Source organism: Pavona decussata, unplaced genomic scaffold (assembly GCF_977016875.1).
Source record: "Pavona decussata unplaced genomic scaffold, jaPavDecu1.1 SCAFFOLD_113, whole genome shotgun sequence".
Taxonomy (NCBI): Eukaryota; Metazoa; Cnidaria; class Anthozoa; order Scleractinia; family Agariciidae; genus Pavona; species Pavona decussata.
The window spans coordinates 1,002,608-1,025,349 of NW_028145527.1; the positions used below are offsets into that span (position 1 = coordinate 1,002,608).

Sequence of the window (22,742 nt, forward strand, 5' to 3'; positions counted from 1 at the left end):
GCAAGATCGAGCCACTTTGTTAAACTTTCGTCCATGGGTAATCCTGCAAATTTCAATAAACCTAGCAATACTTTCAAAGGATCCTTTGCCAGATCTTCTTAATGCAACAGCATAAACTGCCTTTTCACTACTTCCGGAAGAGATCGGATGATATTCAAGTTGGCTTTCCGTTGTGTCGCAGAAGTCCATTTGTTCGATTCTCGGTCAAGCCTGATCCAAAAGATGACAAGATAAATCAAAAGAAGATCGATGGTGTAAAATCTTAATCTCGTTTCTCATAACAGGTCATAAGGATCGCGAAGGAGATTATCGATACATGGGTTGCTTTTTATTACTAAACTTATTTAGTTCAGCAAAGCAATTTGCTTCACCTGCCACGGGTTCGGACAGATATAGCGAAAGGCTCTTTTTATTGTGATGAATGAAAAAGTTTTAATAGGTTGAATTTATTATTAAGATACTAAACAAAAAGGCGTTTTTTACAAGAGGTCATGATCTATTTTCTAGTTTTCAGATTTGTTTCAACTGTGCAGTAACGAACGCGTAGGTAACCTGTGTCAAGAAGGAGATACTGCACTGCATTGTGGGATAGCAAGCCTCGGTTCCGCATTTCCAACACGTTCGTATCAAATCGCCATCTTGTCGTATCGTTTCTTTATCCTGTGCAATGTAGAACGTTCATTCTTCACCGAAGCGGTCGAAATATTCAAAATGTACAACAACATTGGTTTACAGACGGCTCGTGGTTCTGGTACAAATGGCTACGTTCAGCGCAACCTATCCCTGCTTCGTAGCAGGAAGGAAAAAGTTGAGTATCATACACAGGAAGATGTCGATAAACTTGAACAAATGAACACCAAGAAGCCAAACCAGGAGATCTTGGAGCACGAGAGAAAACGGCAGATTGAGCTCAAGTGTATGGAGTTACAGGACATAATGGAAGAGCAAGGGTAAGCTGGAGTATTGTTTGGTTTAGAAGATGTTTTTGTTAATTGGTTTAATTAGTAAGCTAAGCATAATCGACAAATCCATTTTAGTAGAAAGCTGTTTAATACACTACGGTGACTAAAACGTTTTCGATTAATGTTTTCCCTTGAATTGACACTTTAACAGTATCATTGGACATTAGAATTCCTATAAATGACAACTGTGGTTGATAGAAAGAGAGATGGTACATAGTTATTAAATTAATGTCATACAAGTAAAGGTCCTTTTACACAGTCTGCAGAGTATGGCAGAACTCAAGGAGATCTCCGCATGCATAGCCACTTTCTGAACAGTTGCTCATGCACTTGCCATGCCCTGCAGACCGGTTTTTACACAGGGCTGTTTTTCTTACAATATTTGCAGCACTGATAAACACATTGTATACCTGCCAACTCTCACGCATTATGCGTGAGTCTCACGCCTGCGGACTAAAGACAGCGATCTCACGCTTCAAGGACAATTTCTCATGCCTGACTCACAAATCCAGACGAATTGTTCTAAAAACACTTCAGTTAATTTCAGATTTGTTATGTATTATTTCTTTGCTTTTTATAATAATCGCAAAAGTTTTCAAATGTCTACAATCCGTTCATTTTTGTAAGTGTTCAAAGGTCGTCGAAACATCTTCGGACATTCTCGGCAACATTTGGAAGTCTTCAGAAAATCGTCGGAATCTTCAGAAGTGGCTCGGACGTTTTCGGAAATCCCGCTCATGACAAGGCAAAAATCTCATGCGCTTGACTCAGAAAAAGTTGGCAGGTATAACATTGGTCTGTTGCATTTAAGACCAGCACCAACTCTTGAGGACATGTCTTTCATTGTCACCTGTAAAAGAAACAAAAAATCCATTGTGTGTTAACCCCTAAAGAAATCTCAAGCAAAAATGTGCAAAAACCTCAAGAAGTGTCAGTAAGCCCCAGGAGTTGCATGAAAATTGTGCTCTTAAACTTAAACTACGAAAATGTCTGCACTTATAATGTTCAGATGATAAACTTCAGACAAAAACTTTCAAACAATTTTTATGGAAATTTCAGACTGATCATTCTGACAGGATATAATGGTTGAAATAATGCTCAACTCAGCTCTGTTTGGACAGTTCAGTTTGGACACAACATTCTGCAGGGTATATTTTGAGCAAAAACAGAGTGAAGAGTGCTCAAAAACTAACCCCTACACAGTTGCAAATTTTATCTTTGATGTTTTTGTTGCTGTTACGGTTGTTTTGAGTCCCAAATGTTGACAATTCTGACATCACATGTTTCAACTAGATAAAGCACTATAAAAGTCAACCAACAAGGCTTACTTGCTTACTGTTGCATTTTTTTTACATCCATTAGGAAGCCTGTCTGCATGGAAATGTGTTATTCATGTTGTGCCAAAAAAAAAAAAAATTAATAGTCACTGATCACCAGTTCTTTTTGTACATCTCAAATTTAGATACAATGAAAACGAAATTTCAGTCAAGGTGGAGGAATTACGGCGTATCCTTTCTGAAAAAGAAGGCATTACAGCTAAAGACAAAGAAGGAAAATCCAAGTATGTTCAGTTGTATCACAGATGAGCTTAATTACAAGTTATTAAATTTGTTATGCTATTTATTTCAGGGATGGCCTGATATGCAAAGTGGTAAGAACATTGACTTTAAAGCAAATGTTACATGTAGTTTTAATTTGTACATGTTTTGTAGTTTTCTAGGACAATCATTGTGTGTAATCAAATTCAATGCTCCTTTGTTTTTCCGATATCATACATGTATACACGACCCGTACATGTATATGATTTAAGTAGTGATAATACAGTATCATATAATTATTAATTTGTTTATAAACTTAAGTTTTTAGGTTCAAGGTAAGAAGTTTCTGCACATAAATGTTCTAATGCATGTTGGTGTAAATTAGTTGAATTAGCTTAACAGTGTTCTATATGTCTACAGTAGTTTATTAGTGACCTCTTTTGCAGACATTAACACTACATGCAACATGAACTGTCCCTATATATTAATTTTGTTCCCAGTGATGTGAAGAATGAATTCTGCTTTTTTATCTGTTTATAACTTTTTCCTTGTTGTTCTCATTTTGAGGTTTGCAGCGTTTTACAATAATTTTTGCACTGTTTTTGTACAGCTCTTTTTTTATATATATATAAAATGAAGGTATGTGAAAGCTGCGCCTACCCGACCAACATATGCTTTTTCACGGATATGGCTACACTGTAGGTGTTGTTCTCAGTTTGCTGTAAGTTGTGTTAAACAGGTTGTGTTGTTCAACTTTCAGCGTGACAGAAACTCATCAATTGGCTGAAGCAACCGAAGAGAAAAATGCAAGAATGAAAGAAGCTCTGGGAATCAGAGAGGATTATAAGGGTGGTTCATCGTTTGATCAGGAATTAAAAGCGGCACAAAGGAAGTCTGAACAGTTGGCACGGGAAGCCAAACAGAAAGAAATGGAAAAGCAGAAAGAAAGAGAACAGATAAGAAGGTAAGAATGCTGCAGTAGTGTTTTAAGAACAACCGAGAAGATTTACAGAACTTTTGTGTCATACAATAAGACCTGTACATTTGGCATTGTATATGGTGTGACTCCAAGGGCAAATTCATTTAACTAGAACCACAAAATGTAATTGGAAATAGTGATGAGAATTTGCAGCTTGATGTTTTAGTTTTGTGGCCATGATCAGGCCTAAGGAGCGGGTTGGCAAGCATTGGTGATTCTAATTAGGTCATATTCAACTGTAAAGGTTTGAAACCTGGAGTCACGCCATAAGTGGTAGGTCATGATCATCCTAAGTGAGTGCGATCCATGTCTGAGGTGATACTAACTTGACATTTTGACAACCGGAGGGGAGGTCAACTCTGATGATGACTTCTGCTCAGGTTGTCAAAATATCAGTCAATGCCACCTCAAACGGTTCTTCTCAGGACTACACTGGATGATGATTCATAGTATACCTATTGCAGACCTTTTCATATTCCCCAAATACAGCTTTTTCATTTCCTGTTGTTTTACCTCAGTAGATAGGAACAAGCCTTAGTTTGCAGTTGAAGAACATAGCTGATAAAAACAGCTATTAAATAAAGGCACAATAATTAGTCCTTTATATTGTGCATAATTCTAACTCTGTGTATAAATTCCTTATTTACAATGCTGCAATTTAACTTGCAATGAGAGAAAAAGGCAAATAATTAAAAAAACATATCAAGGTGCTGATTTATAACTTCTTCTTTTAAATCTGGAACAAATGTTTTCTAAATTGTTGTGCCAGGGAAATAGAACATCATCTGATTGGGGTTTCGGGGGAAATTAAAAAGATCAAGGTGAATTTGGATTCATATTGTGACTTTCTGAATGTTTGGCTCCTTGAAACAGAGGGCAAACTAGATATAAATGTACTGTAGCTGTGCTCATTTTGTCATTTTGAATGAACATTGTTCAGCTAGTTATGGGACGGTATTAATCGTCCATTGATTAAAAAAATTGTGTGGTTGTACATGTACTTGGTATGTCCTGAAATCAGAGAAGCATGGCAGTGTAATGGGTATTTCATGTTTACTCCTGAGGTTTTTTTAGGCAGTGTTGACTCAAAGCCCCACATTTTACGTAAGATGCTGACACCTCTCTGGGCCCAATACTTGTGCATTGATTCAGTACTTATATGGATGTAATATAAATAACGTATGGTGTACATTTACCAGGCCTCATGAGGGACTGCTAGATAGGCAAGAATTGCTCAGAAATTGCAACATACTAGTAACCAATCCCTGATCATTAACGCAGTTTAACATGTCATTTTATTGTGGTCAGTGCATATCATATCTCATGTTTTGAATTCCCTCTTGAGGGTACAAATCTGTGTATCATTTGCATGTGAATTATGAGAACTTCGGAAAAATGGTGACTGGTGCCAAGGTGACTGCCTAAGAAAAATTTAGTGGTGCCCTGCCCACAAGTCCAAACACTGACAAGTCAGGTGCCCAGCCTGTAAAATGTTAGGTGTTACACCAAAAATGACTGTAGGTGCCAAGAGAATTCCTTGGATATCCCAGGCTAGCTGGTGCCTTTTTGTCAATAGCCTTGCCAGCCTATCATAACCAGTGGAATGTAGTTACTCTGTATGTGGCAAACTTGATTGTTTTAATTGCGCTGAATGGTATTCAGGGAACATAACTAAGTCATTTCCAAAACAAAAAAAAAAACAAGTCGTGTTATGCTGTGCTCAGATAACTGATTAATTCCTTTATTTATATGTACATTATTATACAGTTTGTGTAACCGGTAATCAATGTTATGTTTTTGTATATAATAAATAATATAAACCATACAGGTAAGTTAATATTTGGTAAAATAACAATTAATTTTTTTTCAGGAAGCCAAACATTCAGTGGTCATAATAACCAACAGTTTTAACTATGTTTAGCAAGGACTGACAGACATTGATTTGTATTGACAAATTCACAGTCTAAATAATGTTCTTGATTTTCTATTTCCCAACACTGTATTTAGAGTATTTGCTCGTATGTTGTCAAGTTTCATTTTGGCTTGATAAAGGTAAGGCCAATGGTCTTGATAGTTTTGCTTGCCTTGCTATTCCACAGCTACGGCCTGTAAGACTACATGTATTTAACAGTGTATGGACTACATGTACATTAACATGCACTTGTACAATAGTTATAATATTATTTCTGTGCGTTTTGTCTTTCTTTTGAGTGACAAAACTGAATTGTTACCTTTGAAAAACAATGCCAAAAAGCATGTGTCACATGTACAGTCAAGTCTCCTGTAAGCGGGCACCCTTGGGACCAGAAAAAGTGTCAGCTTAAGAGAGGTGTCGCCTTATAGGAGGTTAAAAATGTAGTGTTTGTTTGTAGCTGAGAACATGACCAAGTGTCCACTTACGGGAGGTGTCTGTCTATGGGAGGTGTCTGTTAGTGGAGGTTCGACTGGTTTCTCAAAATTCTTCAAATGAGAGCAAAATAAGAACATGATCGTATGATCGATCTTACTTGGTCTTGGTGTTGTGCAAAAGGGATACAGGGATGTAGCAAAGAGCCAGCTGGCAGAGAATTACTCCATTTGAAAGAGAGCTTATCAGTAAAAAGCTGACATTACACGAAAAACCAAAACTTAGGATGATTTATAAGCTGCATTTTCAAAAAGAACCTGCTTTTCTTCACTACAACCCTCTACAACACCAAGAAGTTACTTTGCTTTTGGTAGTTGGGAAGTATTTTTTAAAACTATTTTTTCTTTGTAGTTCAAAGGAAGAATCTCCTGAAAAGAAGAAGAAGAAAAGAAGAAAACGAACTCCTGTTTCTGAATCTTCAGATGAAGGGAGTAAGTCGGACAGGTATGATTATACGAGAAAATTACTTTATTATAGGAAATTAATGTTTGTGGTTATTGCTGAGGTATTGATATTATTATGACTAACATGTACAGTAAATGGATGTGAATTGTTTAGATAATCAGTTCAGAATAATGAATTTACTAAAGAGAAGAATGCAAGAATTCCAAATGAGTATGATGGTCTTCTGCAAAATGATACTGACAACAACAAACAATGAACTTCACATTCTGTATTTTTCGTTTTATTTTTCAGCTCCTTTATCAAGCAAAGTTCTTTTTATTTTTTTCACTATTTGTTTATTTGTTTTTGTTTTTTAATTGAACTGGCATACTGTATATACCAAACAATATTTTCTTGTGTATAACTGAAAACCTGTTTTTAGCTATATTTTCTTCTGAAGGGAATTTTTGTCAGACACAACTAATGGCCCTATGACAGCTGTAATATACAGCTATAGTAGGCCCTAAACCAAGAGTGAAGACCCAAATCTGGAACAGCCTTTTATAAGTTGAGAAACAAAGCTTAAAGTGTTAGCCATTTAGGAAATTCATTCAAACAGGCAGTTTAATAAATTTCTCAGTTATTAGTTTGCTGTGCTATTAAAATAATTTCTATACAGGTAAGTTCCAACTGCTGGAGTGCAGTGCTCTTGACTTAGAATCCTGATGGTCCCTTGGCTGCCCTAGTGACTTGCTGTAGAGCGAGAAATGTTTTGCAGATCTAAACTGATCTTATGTTAATAACTGTTTTTTCGTTTACTCCTAATAGAAAAGTAGTATTTGTAGTTGCATCTGTATACAGAACAATGTCTGTTGCAATGCTTATTTGCAGAAATGCAAAATGCTGATGAAAGTGTTATTGAGGTTCCTCCAAGTACATCTACATGTATATGTACTTTTTAATACAGGTTTTGTTTGTTGACTTAATCGTCATATTTTGCCTTGATACAGTCAGAGTATTGCAGGTGTACATTTGTATGTTATGTTGTTGTCAAAGTACTAGTAAATAATTCTGTTTTTTTATGATTTTCCTTCCTTTACAGGTCTGAGGATGATGAGAAACGTGATTCCTCGCCTCCCAGGAATAAGAGGCGAAAGAAACAGAAAGAGAAAACACCAGAAGAAAGGTAACTTCGCTGGTCTACAGTGAAGCAGAACGTTATGCTCATCGTGTATGCTCTGGTTTACTTTCCCTGTAACACAGAAATGGTGTACAGTGTACACATCAGAAGGAGTGTTAAGTCTGCTTATATTTAGTAGGAAAGTGCCTTTTAAGGTCTGAGACAAACTGATGTCTTGACTGAGGTAGGAGAGGTAAGGAAAACCGTGTGAGTAGTCAACAGTTTTGTGTTGTATAAACTGTGAGTGTAACACAAATCTGTTTAGTGTGGTTCTGTTCTGTACATGACAACAAGTTTTTGCAAATGAATAAGGAAAATATCAGCTGAGAGTTTCTATTTTTGTTTTTCATGCTATGTTCAGTTTGAGTTAATTTTCTGCTTGGATGCTGGTAACATTTCCTACTCCCAAACTGGTTGTTTGTTTGTTTGAATGGTTTATTTCTCGATATTTATTTATAATATTAATGATAAATTTATATAGCACTTTTTCCATCAGATCAAGAGCGTTTTTTTTTTTTTTGTTCTCCATTGCAGCCCATCAGAGTCAGACTCAGAGTCAGAGAAACAAAAGTCAAAGAAGATGAAAAGAGAAAAAGCAAAGAGGTACAAAAAGTAATTACCTGTACCTTGATAGTCACCTGATTACGTGATTCTGTGTTGGGAATGTGGCTTACTGTAATCAAGTGAAAAATAATTCTAATAGTTTGAGTAAGTTGGTATTTGTTGGCAGTAGCTTCATTTAGACAAATTTGTCTGCTTTTATTAATGTGTAGTTGTTTATAAGTCATTCTTTTTAAGCAATGAAAATGCTGGGCTTTTTGTTGTTTGCCAAAGTAAACATAAATTATTCTGAATGACATGCTACATACATACATGAATGTATGTTTACTTTGTCTTCAAGGTGATGATGTTATTATGCAATCATTTTGGTAGGTAGGTGTAAGATTAAAACTGGCTTCTCAGCTTTCTTATGTATTTTAGTTCTGTCTCTGTGGTCAGGTATAAGCGAGTTTATAGGATTGTGATGAGGGTTGTTATTAATAGAGTTTATCTGTATATGTAAATTTTCTGTGTCTGACATGCCCTGTTTTGTACAGCACAAAAACTGAAAAGATGTTAAAATGTATAGTGGATGACTTCAATAATTGGCTGTGTTTGCCTTTATTCACTGTGTCTTTGCTTCTTGTGTTCACAGGGATGGTTCACGTGAACGCCCTAGAAAAAAGAGCCCACAACGAGGAAGAAAATCTAGGAGAGAAGAAAAAGAAGAGAAGGAATCTAAGCATAGGAGAAAATCTGTGAGCTCAGAAGATGACAGACCAAGGCGAAAGCAAAGAAAAGATTCAGAAAGGTCAGCCACAACCTGCATCTGTACACTTTAGTACTATTACAATTAATTGCCAAGTCAGTTTTGATTCTAAGCACCCATCTACATCAAGATGGAATCAAAAACCAAGACACTGAGTAATACTGGTTACTTACTTTTCTATGCAGTCGATCAGAGAGTGAAAGCCCTGACAGACACAAGAAGAGAAGCCTTGAAGGCCAACGCAAAGATGAAAGAGCTAAAACAAATAGAAAACAAAGTCGTAGCCGCTCCAGGGACATTGACAACAAGAAAAGACACCGTAGAGAAAGATCACCTTCCTCAGATAGTTTGTCCCCTCAGAAATCAAGATCTCGTCGTGAGGACAAGTTAGATGGAAGACGAGAAAAGGCCATGCGTAATAATGGCCCAGATCAACATCAATTTCAAAAGGACCAGTCAATGGGAGATAATAATCGCTCCCGTTATCCTCGGACGCTTGTGCCACGCGATCACTCACCTAATGACCAGAAAAGGGAAGACCGATCACAACTTCATCGTAGAGAAGTGCGTGGGAGACGATCTTCAGAAAATGACGACATCGAAAGGCGCCAACGTCAATCAAGCTCTGAAGAAAGGTCACCTGATGTGAGAAAGAAAGGAAAACAGCGGGATGTGCGAAGTCCATCCCAGGAGAAACGGCGCCCTGCACAACGTAAACAACAACTCGAAGAAAGGCCTGACAGACGACGCAAGAGATCTAGTTCAAGTCCAGAGCAGTCAAAAACTACGGACAAAAGGGATTCTCGTGTTACAGAAGAAAATAGACAAGTACAACAGAGAGAAAGCATTGCCTCTAAGAATACTGCTAAACGTGAGGCTGGTCGATCACGTCGTGCTGACACTCCTGAGAAAACTAACCGTCGACGTAGTTCTTCTAGGGACGAGAAAAGGATTCAGCGTCCCCGTTCACCTTCAGCTGAAGATAGACCCCGTGTGCAGGACACACGAAGAAACCGCAGGCAACAGCAATCTGAAAGTCCAGCTAGAGAGGCGAGAAGGGTCAACAATGCAGTTAGACCGAAATCTCCGGTCTCTCCAGTCAGAGAGCGAAGACCAAAGATAAGATCACCCAGTGAATCACCACCACCCTCGAAACCCAGTGCAAAGAAGGCGGAAGTGTCAAGAGAAAATGAAAGGAAAGGAAAGCAGGTGGGTGCAGACAAACGAAAGACTGAATCCAAACCAGCGTCAAGTTCGGAGGAGAGCTCTTCAAGTAGTTCATCTGAGTCAGAGTCAGATTCTGAAGGCGAGTCCTCGGACAGTGGCACCAACAAGAAAAGTGTACATGAGACAAAACAGCGATCACCTCAGGAATTGACTGCTGCAACTAGGAAAAGAGAATCTCCTCTCTCGCCTCGTAATGTTCGACAGCATTCCCCAGCAGATCACAGTCCAAGTCCTCCTTTAAAGCCAACAAGGCAGTCTTCAAATAACGTGGCACCTTCAAGACGGCAAAAACCAAGTACCAGCCCAAGCCCACCTCCTGTACGCAGGAGGTCACCACCAAGTCCCACTCGTGTTCGGCAAACTAACAGAAATCGAAGCAGAAGTAGATCTCGAGGGAGGGGTAATAGCGATGGGTCAGGAAGCCCTGAGCCTCAACAACGTCAACCTTCCAGAAGCGTGACGCCTCCAAGGTTGAACAGAATGCCGTCTTCTTCTCCTCCCCGACAACAGCCTTCAAGAAATTCTAATCAGCGCCGGCAAAGAAGTTACAGTCGCAGTCCATACCGCTCACCACCAGTTGCACCCCGTAGGCGTCAACAGTCGAGAAGCGTAACTCCACCAAGAAACCAAAGAAATGCTAGCCCTCCTGCCCGGAGACGCCGATCAAGAAGTCCAGTTCCTTCACGAGGCTTTAACCAGCAACAAAGAAGAGGAAGTCCCCTGAGAAGTCAAAGTCATAGCCACAGTCATTCCCCTCCCAGGCAATCTCGTAGACGTCCGCCCTCTCCTAACATATCTCCACCAAGACGCAAACGAAGCCCAAGCCCCCCTGTCCAGAGGCGACGATCAAGAAGTCCTCTCCGAGCACGAGGCTCATATCAGCAGCAGAGCAGAAGTCCCGGGAGAAGACAGAGAAGCAGCCCAAGACGCTCTCCTCCGAGGCCACCTCGCAGACGTGAGCCGTCAAGAAGCTTATCACCTGTAAGGAATCGCCCGACAGCAAGTGAGTCACCCAGACGATCCAGTCCTGTTCAGAAACGTAACAGAAGTCCTAGCTCATCTCCTGACCGCAGAAGGAACAAAGTTGTTGAACGTGAACCGTCCCCTGTTCAGAGGAGAAGTCAGTCCTCAGGTGAATCAGAAGAAAAGGATGGTCATGAATCCCCGCCCAGAAGGTAATAATAATAACAATCTTTTAATAGGATGCTCCATCATAAGAGTGGTTTACATAGAGGTCCTATTACTAGATGTATATTATATGATGCAATTAAAATATAAAGGATTTAAGCTAAAATCGATATATACGATACAATTAAAATATAAAAAATTTAAGCTAAAATCGTACTGTTTTCGTAGTAAAGGATGTTCTAGCGATTTTAAAGTGTGCTAAGTTTTTGCCCCCTCTTGTTATTTGATATGGCATCTCAAGGGTTCTTTTTTTCTCACGCCATTTGCAGCATGTACGTGTCACTTCAAATGAACGTTGTGCCGCTAGCGCTAAGGATGTAAGTGATAGATCAGGGAATTAACTCTGCAGTATATGTTGAAGTGGTAAAGTGAACCCATGAATTTCCCGCTGTCTGTTAGCCTTAATTAGCCCTTTGACATGCAGTTCAGAGTTAATTCTCTGGTCTATCATTTGTGTCCTTAGTGCTAGCGGCACAACATTCATTTGTACCCTTCAAATTCACATGGCCGCAGTTACCAGCATAATCACCCACAAGTTCCTTCCGTCTGGCTTCACAGCTCAGTCGGTAGAACAACGAACGATGAAATCTGGAGTTGAGTTTTTGATACAACACCAAATTTCCGTGTCACTTCGCCTTTAAAGGGACTATGTCACTGCGATTTTGCTATATTTTCGTCAAAATGGCTCAAATATTTGACAAAGAACCTCTTTTTCTAACATGAAATTGTTGTGAGAGCACCGAGAAGGATATATCAAGGTATTTATCCGGGGAAGAATAAACTATAAGCATATTTTTGACGACTTCTCTACAATACACAGGAGGAACTTGAAAAAACTGGCCAATTTTTTCAAGTTGCAATCCATTTCCATCCTAGCCATCCCCAGCAAAAGATAATTAATACTAGTTTCCGTGTATTATTAGAGTTATTGTTAACAAAACTGAACCGTTTTTTTGACGATTCCATCGATTCGATTATGTTTTTTGGCTATTCAAAGTGACACAAAAAATCAGTGACCCTGCCCCTTTAAGTTCCCCGGCTTTTGGTTGTTTGTTCCAGGGCCGCTCAAGAGAAGTCGCGTGTAGAGAAGCCGACTAAATTAAGGATCGCCGAGAACCGACCCCAAAAGAAAAGCAGCAGCAAAAGTGGGAGTAGTTCTGAGGATGACAGCAGCGACAGTGACAGCAGCAGCGAGAGTGGCAGCGAGTCCAGCAGTAGCAGCAGCAGCGAGGAGGAGTCTGGCTCAAGCAGTAGCAGTTCCGACGGTGATAAACCAAGACGATGATTGCTATTCAGTTCGCCCCCATGCAAGCTCGCCCACGGCAGTCTCTCTCACAGTAGAGTTAACTTGCCCGTGTTTACGTAGACAAACGGGAGAAATCTCTTAACAGTTACAGCAGCAAAATAGTAATGAGACTCTTTCAAATAGACCGTCATTTGCACGTTTTATATCGTGTGGACGTAATAGTGTGGAGGAATAAACTTCGTTGTAGGCAAGTTTTGCTCTTCATTATGCGGCAGATTAAGTGCTTACCTGAAGCTCTAGAACTGTTACCTGTTGCAGCTCTCGAGTTTAGTATTGTGTACAAAGGCCAAGACATACTCCTCGTGGATGGTGGGTGTTAACCATTTGCCCGAAAAATCCGGGATTTTTTGTTGTTGAAAGTGTCAAATGGTTCATACAATTTTCGGAAGTTCCTGTTACTACCAGAAATGGACCATCGGAAAATAGGCACGAAAACGTTATTTTACCACAACTACCAGAAATCTCTTCGTTTTCCCTTTCTTATTTAAATTTTGTAATGCCATTGAGGTTTAGATAGCAATATCCCTAATTTGCAAGAGAAAACAACAAACTTATTAAAGGATTCTGGTAGTTGTAGTATGTTCACGACGCCATCTTGAAAATGGTCTGTTCCATACCAACCGAACTGTTATTTATCCCATTTCCCGTCTCACATCAAGGAGAATCCCACGGGATTGTAAATGGACAGCGCCATCTCTTTTGGTTAATGTTGTTTTAAAACAAATCCTTTCCATTATTTAACGGCGATCCCAAGTGGTTTGGCTTGCAAATGGTGAACGCCCTGTAATTGCACATTGCCGTCTTATCGACATTCAGTGCCGTTTATAGCGGTATTCAACGCATTTCCCAGCGGCTAACCGACACACAAGTCGGAAGGTCGCTGATGTAAGAAATCTTTTTTCGTCCAGTATCATTTTTGCGGAACCGAGTCCCTCGTTGCAAGGAAAATACAAGTTCTTAGCATCATCATAGCAGATAGAAATGATATATTGGTCATTGCGTGTCATGACTTCAGTACCTATATGATTACAAATCTTTAACACTTTTATTCCACAGTCGCAATACTTACCGAAATATTTGTAAGACTGACAAAGCAAGTTTAATTGCTGAAATATCAGTACACTAGATGTCAGAGATTAAAAGTTGTTTAATATAATTATGTTTACATCTTGTTTATGTCAGTAGTAGAGATATGGTAGTCCACAGGATATCCTGCTTGAAGTGACTGGAAGTTAGCCTATGAAGAGGCTCCCAAGTGGGGCTTGGAGCGGAGAGCGAAGCGAGCCGAACTCTCGCCCCCAGACCTGAGGTTGAGTCGCTCCGCTCGCCGATTTTTCTCTTCGCCCTACACCCCACTTCGGAGCCTTTTGACAGGCTACTGGAAGTGGGACCCTAGTCCATCGCAGAGTGGCCAACAGCTTTTTGTTGCCAATACCCATTTATACGCCATAGTCGAGAACGACAATGTGAAGGAACGTTCTTAGTCCGAAAACTCAATACATGTAGAACAATGTAAGGACCAACTTAACTTTACGATCTTCCGAATCAAGCGTGACCCTCCAGCCGCTTGACTTGATCCAAAAGAAAATATGCCTCCACTGAGACGAAGCTGCCCTATAATTAAACGTTTGCCCCTAGACGATTGAATCTGAGCAGACGTGTTGACCGAATAACAGTCTGACGGATTTAACTGCAACAAAAGTCAGACTTATCAGTTCGTCTCATGCGAACGTCGACGTCTGATCCGGGCCTCAGGTGAGTCTGTTGTGTTTTATGCGATGCGAAAACCTGTTTTCAAGAGATAAAGACTGTTGTTTGTATCCTTACAGATAATACCCAAATCACCGAGGTTTGTATGGAGTACAAAAAAAAAGGTCAGTTGAGTAGCCAACCTCGCTCTCGAGGCTTTACCATGTGAACGAGATTGCCAGATAAAGGCTTGCCGGTTGATGTAACTTATAAATTAGTAGGGTTGATGATGTCTCAAAGTAAGGATGGCCAATACCTGACATACCACTTTTTTCAAACGATTCGAGACGAGTAGCTGGATACTGCAAAGTAACTTCAATAAAACTAGTCGGTCTGTCTGTCTAATTTGTTTCGTGACGTCATCACTCGACCACAGTCAAAAAATACACCAGATTGCAAAAATTTAGCCTGCGAACAGCAGGCGTATTTCCGGTCGTACCTCAGGAAATACGTCTGCTATTCGCAGGCTAGCAAAAATTAGGCTCTACTAAAAACAAGACGCCTATGGGCGTTTATGCGGGATGAGTTGGTGTATATTTAGCAGTAAGTGCAGATGGAAATGCTCGCCGCCGGCTGGTAATCGAGCCGACGAAAAAATAGTATTTACTCGAATACTGTGCGACGAGAGCAGTATCGAAAGGTATCGAAACAACCGTATCAATATTTCTCAGGAAATCGATCGATAATCGGCCCACACACTAGCGCTAGGCCTCTCTCGGGCAACACTTTCCCGTAAAGATGGCGGACACCGGTATTGAGAAAGACTTGTTGTTAGAAATACAAAATGCTTTCCTCAACGACAAGAAGAATCTTGCCATCCAGAACGTGGGAACACAATACGACCCACATGAAGTTTGCCTGGATAGAAATGTTGTGGAAACGGTAAACCACGTCTACAAACACAAGGTAACACTTTAAAATTAGCCTAATTAAAATACAACGGTCTTTTTGTGAAGAAGATATTAAGCTTAAATATTGGAGCTTACAATTTATTATTCTTTTCAGTTAGATGAGGAAATACACCTTTCATGTAAAGGATAAAAAAGAAATAAACTTAGGTAGTAGCGAATTTGTTTCGGAGATAGAAGCGTGTAGTCTGTGCTCCCTCATGTGATGATCATGAAGTAGGATGAAGAATAGGCCTCAACGGTTAACCCTTGTGGCCTCCGTGGTTGTTACTTTGAAAATATTGCAAATAGATCGCTGTAGACAAAGTTTCTGTACCAAATTTTATTTGAATGGTTATAGCAAACTAATACTTTCAACAGGCAACATCGATATCAGTTTACCTTTTATATAATGCATCAGTTTTAAACAGGTATTGATGGTTTGCATGTAACGTCATGGCGGTCATGTTGGTGGACAGGAACAATAAGATTTTTCTCCTCTGGGAGTACACTGCCATTTTTATGCAAACTTTGTGCACAAAATTTCTTTTGTTTCGTCCACCAACATGGTGGCAATTCAAACCACCTATTAAGCCATCACCCTCAGCAAAATTATGGCAAAGTCACCACTTAATACAGGTTGCACAGAATACACTCAAACACAATAAAACTGACAATTTATGTAACATTTGATAACTTATTATACAGTTTATGCACAAAAGCACTCACAAAATCACTTACGTGGTTAAAGAAATGGCAGCCATAAAGTGGTATGATAAAGGACAACATGGTATACACGTAGAAACGGACTAGTAAAACGTTAATGCCAAGATCCTACAGTCATTATTGTAGGTCATTAGAAATTCAATTGCCTGGCATGCTATTTGTTACCATGTTTGAGTGGATTCGTTTTACAAAGTGACCACTTAAAACAGGTCAAAACAATAGGAATAGCTTGTTGGGTCTTAGTAAATGGTGACCGCGACTGTTTAATAAAAGTGAATGTGGCTAAATGTAATTTAGGCAAAGTTAACCTCGAAGCAATGCTGGTCAGCTGTTTTCCCCAACTATATTAGGGGTAGCCCGATGTCTCTAGCAGGGGCACCTCGTGACTTTTATACGCAGTTGCTTGCTTGCAGTTCTTCGCAAAGTGTTGTCTCAATTGCTTGCTGTTTGCGTGCCAGTTTGTGCTTTGTTTTTTCCCATCCCATCCCTCCCTCTCAGTGGGGGTTAGGTAAGTATTGGGTCGGTAAGTATTCCACTGAACTGTTCAGTGTGACGGTGCTTGGTGGGGGCCGCTCGCAGGGTTGCCATGGATACCTCCTCCTCATACTAGAGCATTGCCCGGCTCCACCAACTTCAAAGGCACCAACTCCCAAGCTCATCTATTGGTGATGAGTTTAACTGTTTATAAATGGAGGTCAAAATTAGAGTTATTGAGGAACATAGTTTTTGGGACTGAAAACTGACCACTTTTTACGATGCCGCTTAACCAGGTTCAACTCTATCAATGTGGCACAACTTCACGAACATTCTATGAAATTTGTGTCTTAGCCTTGGATCAGTTCCTTCTTGGTAGGAAATGGTGCAGGGCTGTCATTAAGGTTTTAGACACCCGTTTCATTGATCTTCTCATCCATAACAATCTAATGCTTTCTGAGCGAAATGACCCTAGAACTGTCAAGATCATAGCCATAACATCAAGGTTCTTTCAAAGGTATCCAGCCATGACAGGTGCTCCAATGGGCACAGCAAATATTGAAATTAAAAAAAAACCCAATCATACATGTAAATGAGACAATGAAAATGACATGTGCATGATCGAAGACTGATCAAGTTTTAACCTCTATGTAGAAGTAGTTCAAAACCTCAGTTATAGCTTCTGCAGTTGTTATGGGTGCTGAATCGACAAATTTATAATTTTATTTATTTTTTATTATTATTGTTATTATAATTATTCGTTGTTATTATTATTATTATTATTATTTATTTTTGATGGCTGACATTTCAGACTACAAAGTTCCCACACTTTGGACAATGTTTTAAAATATGGACTAAACTTGTATTTTTCATTACTTTAGGTAAAGGAAGTTAAACCAGTCACCAATCAGAGAGCGTCAGGGAGGTGTTGGATTTTTGCATTCTTAAATGCAATCCGTCTAAAATTTGTCCAACGTTTCAACCTGGAAGACTTTGAATTTAGCCAGCAGTATCTCTACTTCTGGGACAGAATTGAAAGGGCCTACTTTTTCATCAATGCGTATGAAGACCTCGCAAGAAAAGGAGAAGAGCCAGATGGACGTTTGATGATGTTTTTACTGTCCAATCCATTGAATGATGGCGGTCAGTGGGACATGCTTATTAACCTTGTGGAAAAATATGGATTGATCCCAAAGGAAGTTTGGCCAGAAGCATTTACTGCTGGCCATTCAATGCGACTACGGAAAATTATGAACCATAAGGTAATAATTTATTGATTATAGTAAAACTTCATTTGGGAGAATTTAAACTAAGCTGTGGCGTTATGTAAGTGTTAGCAGTTAGATTAAGCTTTTACTACTGTTACTGGAAAATTTGTTTTAGTGTGCACAAAAGTACAGACATGACAAATACCGGTACTTCAAAACTGTCACTCTTCTTTGGGAAAATATGGTGCATTCATTTTTGGCTTTGTTTTCTCATTTGTAAATTTCTTGCAGCTGCGAGAATATGCTGTGAAGCTGAAGGAATTGGTGGACAAGAAATGTACAGATGCAGACATCAAGGAAGCAAAATTAAAGATGATGACTGAGGTGGGTAGATTTGTCTGAAAGCTAACAGAAGAAGATGATGATGATGATACTTTATTTGAATACATCACAGCCTTGCAACTGAATTGCATATTTAGAAGTACTTATATAACATATCTCTAATGTATCAGCATTAAAATAAAATTCTCAAATTCTAAGAAATGGAGTTGCGAATAAATCAATAATATTAAAAGTTTAAATATCAACTAAACCTTAAAACGTATAATATCACAAAAATGTAATAAAACTATTCACATTCATTGGCATGGATTGCTGAAGATATAAAAAAGCTATTCCTAAACCTGTTGATTTTACAGCATGGTACAATAGAAGCATGTTCACTTGATGAGGCTGACTTGTCAACTTGGCTTCAATGACAGCATGATTCAATTCCCAGTTTTTACCTTTCACTGCTAAAGGTAAAAATCAAACAACTCCCTCAAAAACAGTTACTGAAGTATTTAGGTACATTCATTCCAATATCTGCCCTGCTATTTACTGGAACAATAAGCCCCTTCCCTCAGCACTCTCTCCATAAATTCACTGAATTCACACGTAAGCTCCTCTTCTGCAGTTACTCTCGAGGATTTGTTGCTGAATCTTTAAGTAGCCACGCAGCATGGTGTTCACAGATGGCTGCCAATTTCTAAACTGTGTGGCTTTAGATTATTTGTCTTTAATTATTGTCCTCCCATTTGTGTTTCAGGTTTACAGGATCACTAGCATTTGTCTTGGTACTCCACCTAAGTCATTTGACTGGGAATACTTTGACAAGAGTAAAACTTACTGCAAGCTGTCAGGAGTGACACCGCTCCAGTTCTACAATGAGCACATCAAACCAGTTTACAACCCACTAGACAAGGTAACCATTTTTTTTTTTGGCATTTTTTTGGGGGGAGGCAATGTGGCCTAGTTGTTCGGGTGTCAGTCAATTTGTAGCCTCCCATGCAGACGTCCTTAGGGGTTCGAAAGTGACGAACCCCTAAGGACGTCTGCGTGGGAGGCTAGTCAATTTGCCAAGTGCTTGGTCCTTAATGAAACCCCTGCTGTATATTAAAATCCTCAAGATATAATCCCTTGGGGATTGAAAGGGGTTTCACTAAAACCTGTTAGGGAGACTAATAAAAAACTTCCAAGGGTAACTGTACAATGGACTCACATCCCGTCTTGGATGGGTGTACGTTCTACTAATAATCATAGTCACGGAACATGTTACTAGTTGAGGGTTAATTGGGAAAATCCTACAATGCCACTCTCTCGAATAAATACCCTTTGTTCTAACTTGCCTGACAGGAAGGCAGCTTATATGCAAGGTTCTTTCTATAGACCAAATTTAGCAGCTGGCCTGATGTGTTGTTAGGGAAGACTGTTGAGTGAAAGGTTTCCTTTCCATATACAGTTTGTCAGTGTGAAAGGTAAAATTTTGCCTAATTGGTGTTCAAGTAGCAAACAGTGATAAAATTATGAAATTGGTGTTCCTTGCGTCAATAGAGCAGTGAAAATGACAGAGTTCAACACTTTTTAATTTACTCATCCTAGCAATACAGTGTATATGCAGTGACAAATGTTTTATGCAAACCTATATGATGGTAAGACAAGCTGGCATGCCATTGGTCACCTTATGTGGTTCGAAGGATTGATTTTCTTGGAAAATTGAATACAATTTGCTTAAAGGGAGGGGTTCACATTTCAGTGCACGTGCATGAATCTAAATGCTTTTTTCTCTTTCTTATCAAATTTATGGCCTTAAAAATCCCAGTCACATGTACTTCAGTAATCACATTCTATAATTAGTTTCAAGCAAAATGACTGATGACCAAAATTCACAGAAAATGCTAGTGGATTGTACCCATATTGTTGATATTGAATTTAGCGTTGACCCGTAGGATTTAATCCACGATTGATGTGTTTACAGTTAGTTGCATGTGAAATAATATAACGCAAGTTACCTATTCCCTTCCGAATGGTTCATAAACAACGAATTAAATTAACAGGCTTGGATCATAGCGAGCAAAGGCGAAAAAGTATTTTGATTCGTGGACATGCGCAGAACCATGAGTCCCTCCCTTTAACCCTTGAAGCTGTAACCATTAGTGACTATCATATATTTTCTCCTTAGAATGTCACTACTTAAGGAAATATACAAGTTATGAGAATATAGGGACTTATCACTTAAATGTCTTGATGTTTAATTAAATTCTCCCAACCATTATGAAAAGACTATATGGAGTACAGTAAGGAGAGTGTATATTTTGATATTGGAACTTAGGCAGTTATCATTCAAGGTATTCAGCTCTGTAAAGCAAACAAGTGACAAGAAGAAAGCCATACAGAGAATCACAAACACAGAGGTGTTGTCTTCATGCACATGCACCACGAAACTGTTAGAACGCATGTAAAAGGAAATGTATGGATAGCCAACCGGAAGAATATTTTGACCACTTTCAGGTGTGTTTGGTGAATGATCCCCGTAATCCTTACAACAAGCTGCTTACTGTAGAGTACCTCAGTAACATGGTGAATGGACGGCTTGTTTTGTACAACAACCAGCCAGTGGATGTTCTCAAAAGGCTAGCAGCTGCGTCTCTCAGAGACAATGAGGTATGAATTTTCGTAGTTTTCAATGGAGTATTTTCGCGAGTAGTTCAATGGTGTCCAGGTGTCATGCTTATACAATTTCTTTGCTCTTTTCATTATCTTCAGGCAGTTTGGTTTGGATGTGATGTTGGCAAACACTTTGAAAGAAAAAGTGGAGCTCTCCATCTTGACATGTGAGTTATTAATCTGGCCCCAGTTGTTCAAAGCCCGATTAAGCTAATCCTGGGTCAACGTGAACTTTGATTCAAGTTTAATTACTAATCAATAAAGATTCTTCCAAAAGATTTTTGCCCCTCAGTTTTGGCTTAGACTTCTCTTTACCATTAGCTTTCAATTGCGTTTTAAAACTACTTTTAAAGAGCGAGATGAAAACCCCGATTGACTTTTAATCGTAGATTAGCGTCAATCGGCTTTCGAACAACCTGGCCCTGTAGTGTAGCTGTCTATTTTTTTTTCAAAAGTTTCCGTTGTCATCAGCGTTTTTCATCGTTTTAGTGAGGACGATAGGCGGAAACGTATATAAAAAAGTAGCTTTTTCAAACGAAAATACATTACTGTGGATGGGGAATCAAAAACAGAGATAAATTGTTGTAATTTTTTATTCCTTGGGAAATGACCCGTTAAAAATTTTACAGCCGGTGTTGGTGAATTTTCTTGTCTGTGCTTTTGTCAAGTTTGTCTAGTCCAGCTTCCAATTCCTTGTTCTTTTGCTCCACAGTCATAATTACGAGTTGACATTTGGGATTTCCCTGCTGACTTTAGACAAAGCTCAGCGTCTGCTGTACGGAGAGTCGCTTATGACTCACGCAATGGTGTTCACTGGACTTTCTTGGGAGGTAAGTGGGAGACGTAACGACCGCTGTTTTTGAGGCTCCTCCAGCTGATAGTTTGTAAGCCAGGAGGCAAACCGTGCAAATTTCTAAATTAACCTGTCACTATAAGACAACAGGATTGTCTCTGTTTTGCTCTATATTAGCTGCATCGTGAGGTCATTGCACTTTACCCATTAAGCCCAAACAGTGATCAGCATCAAATTTCTCCTTGTAATATCAGTGCTTATTCAACCCCTGAGGTCGTGAGAACTAAGGATATGATCACCAAAGGTTAATTTCTTGATATTTTTAGAACTTCTCCCCAGTACCTTTATAAGAAAATTATGGGGACAAGATAGGAGAATTTGTTCTTTGATATTAGGGGTTAAAGGGTTAATCTTTGAACTGACTCTAGAGTTAGACAAAATCAAAGCAAACAATCGATCAAAAGAATTGTTGTCCTGTTTATGTCTGCAGGGAGACGAGCCTTCCGGTGAAACTGAAGATCCAAAGCCAGCGGAAGACGAGAAAGCGCCGGAACTGAAGACCACCAAATGGCGTGTGGAGAATTCCTGGGGCGAGGAGAAGGACAAGCCAGGTTATCTCATGATGACTGACAACTGGTTCACGGAGTATGTCTACGAGGTTGTTGTAGACAGGAAACATGTCCCTGAAGACATAATGGCCGTGTTGAAGCAAGATCCAGTGGTGCTGCCAGCATGGGACCCTATGGGGTCTCTTGCCTGCACTACGTGCGGAAAAGGAGCCCATCAAGCTCACTTGTGATATCTTAGGGACTTGCACGTTTTTAATTAACCAATGCACTTAAATGCTCGAGCACTCGCTTGCACCGTAAGCCTGTCAAGTACACCAGAGGTGGCTGTGACAGCTTGACGTCACGGGCATTACGTCACGTATCGTAGCAACCTTTTTCTCGAGTTGCTGCAACTGTCGAAGAGTGTAATGTTTTTTTTTTATCCTGACTAAAAATAGGCGGGCTGAGCCGGCAAATAATGTATATTATCGGTTTGTTAGTATTCATTGTTGTAGTTAGCAAATTTGTGAAGCTAATTTATATCAACTCACGCTGCTCAGTGTACTTTTATTGAAAACTGACAGCTGGATAGCCATGGAAATATAAAATTAAAAATAATCACTGTTTAGGTTTCATTGTATTTAGCGCAGAGCACTTATTGGAAACACTTTCCAGATCGAATTGGAATTTAGAAAATTTCTAAATTTCTATAATGTTGGTTTTTGAGGAGAAGGGAAAACCAGAGTACCCAGGGAAAAACCTGTTGGAGCAAAGACAAGAACCAACAACAAACTCAACCCACATATAACGCCGAGTCCGGGAATCGAACCCGGGCCACATTAGTGGGAGGCGAGTGCTCTCACCACTGCGCGATCCCTGCTCCCCCAGAGAT

At 39.4% G+C, this 22,742-nt stretch overlaps 2 protein-coding genes across 3 annotated transcripts; both read left to right on the forward strand.

Annotated features, from left to right (window-relative positions):
- The first annotated feature begins 616 nt into the window (after positions 1-616).
- On the forward strand, positions 617-13,636 carry LOC146470627 (uncharacterized). Of its 2 annotated transcripts, none has more exons than XM_085121802.1 (9): positions 617-950; positions 2,425-2,523; positions 3,261-3,464; positions 6,238-6,330; positions 7,373-7,456; positions 7,985-8,053; positions 8,646-8,801; positions 8,945-11,161; positions 12,234-13,636. In XM_085121802.1, the coding sequence occupies exons 1-9, from the start codon at positions 712-714 to the stop codon at positions 12,457-12,459; spliced, it is 3,387 nt and encodes a 1,128-aa protein (XP_084977928.1). In that variant the 5' UTR covers positions 617-711; the 3' UTR covers positions 12,460-13,636. The 2 variants fall into 2 exon arrangements, with proteins under 2 accessions (XP_084977928.1, XP_084977929.1); XM_085121803.1 differs by lacking the exon at positions 617-950 and adding an exon at positions 2,592-2,613 and having other exon boundaries at positions 2,450-2,523.
- A 1,313-nt stretch (positions 13,637-14,949) lies between these two features.
- LOC146470628 (bleomycin hydrolase-like) lies at positions 14,950-22,468 on the forward strand. The gene is made up of 8 exons (XM_085121805.1): positions 14,950-15,135; positions 17,198-17,578; positions 17,816-17,908; positions 18,612-18,767; positions 20,354-20,506; positions 20,609-20,676; positions 21,222-21,339; positions 21,793-22,468. Exons 1-8 carry the CDS (start codon positions 14,968-14,970, stop codon positions 22,099-22,101), a joined length of 1,446 nt encoding a protein of 481 aa, XP_084977931.1. The 5' UTR covers positions 14,950-14,967; the 3' UTR covers positions 22,102-22,468.
- Positions 22,469-22,742: the final 274 nt, after the last annotated feature.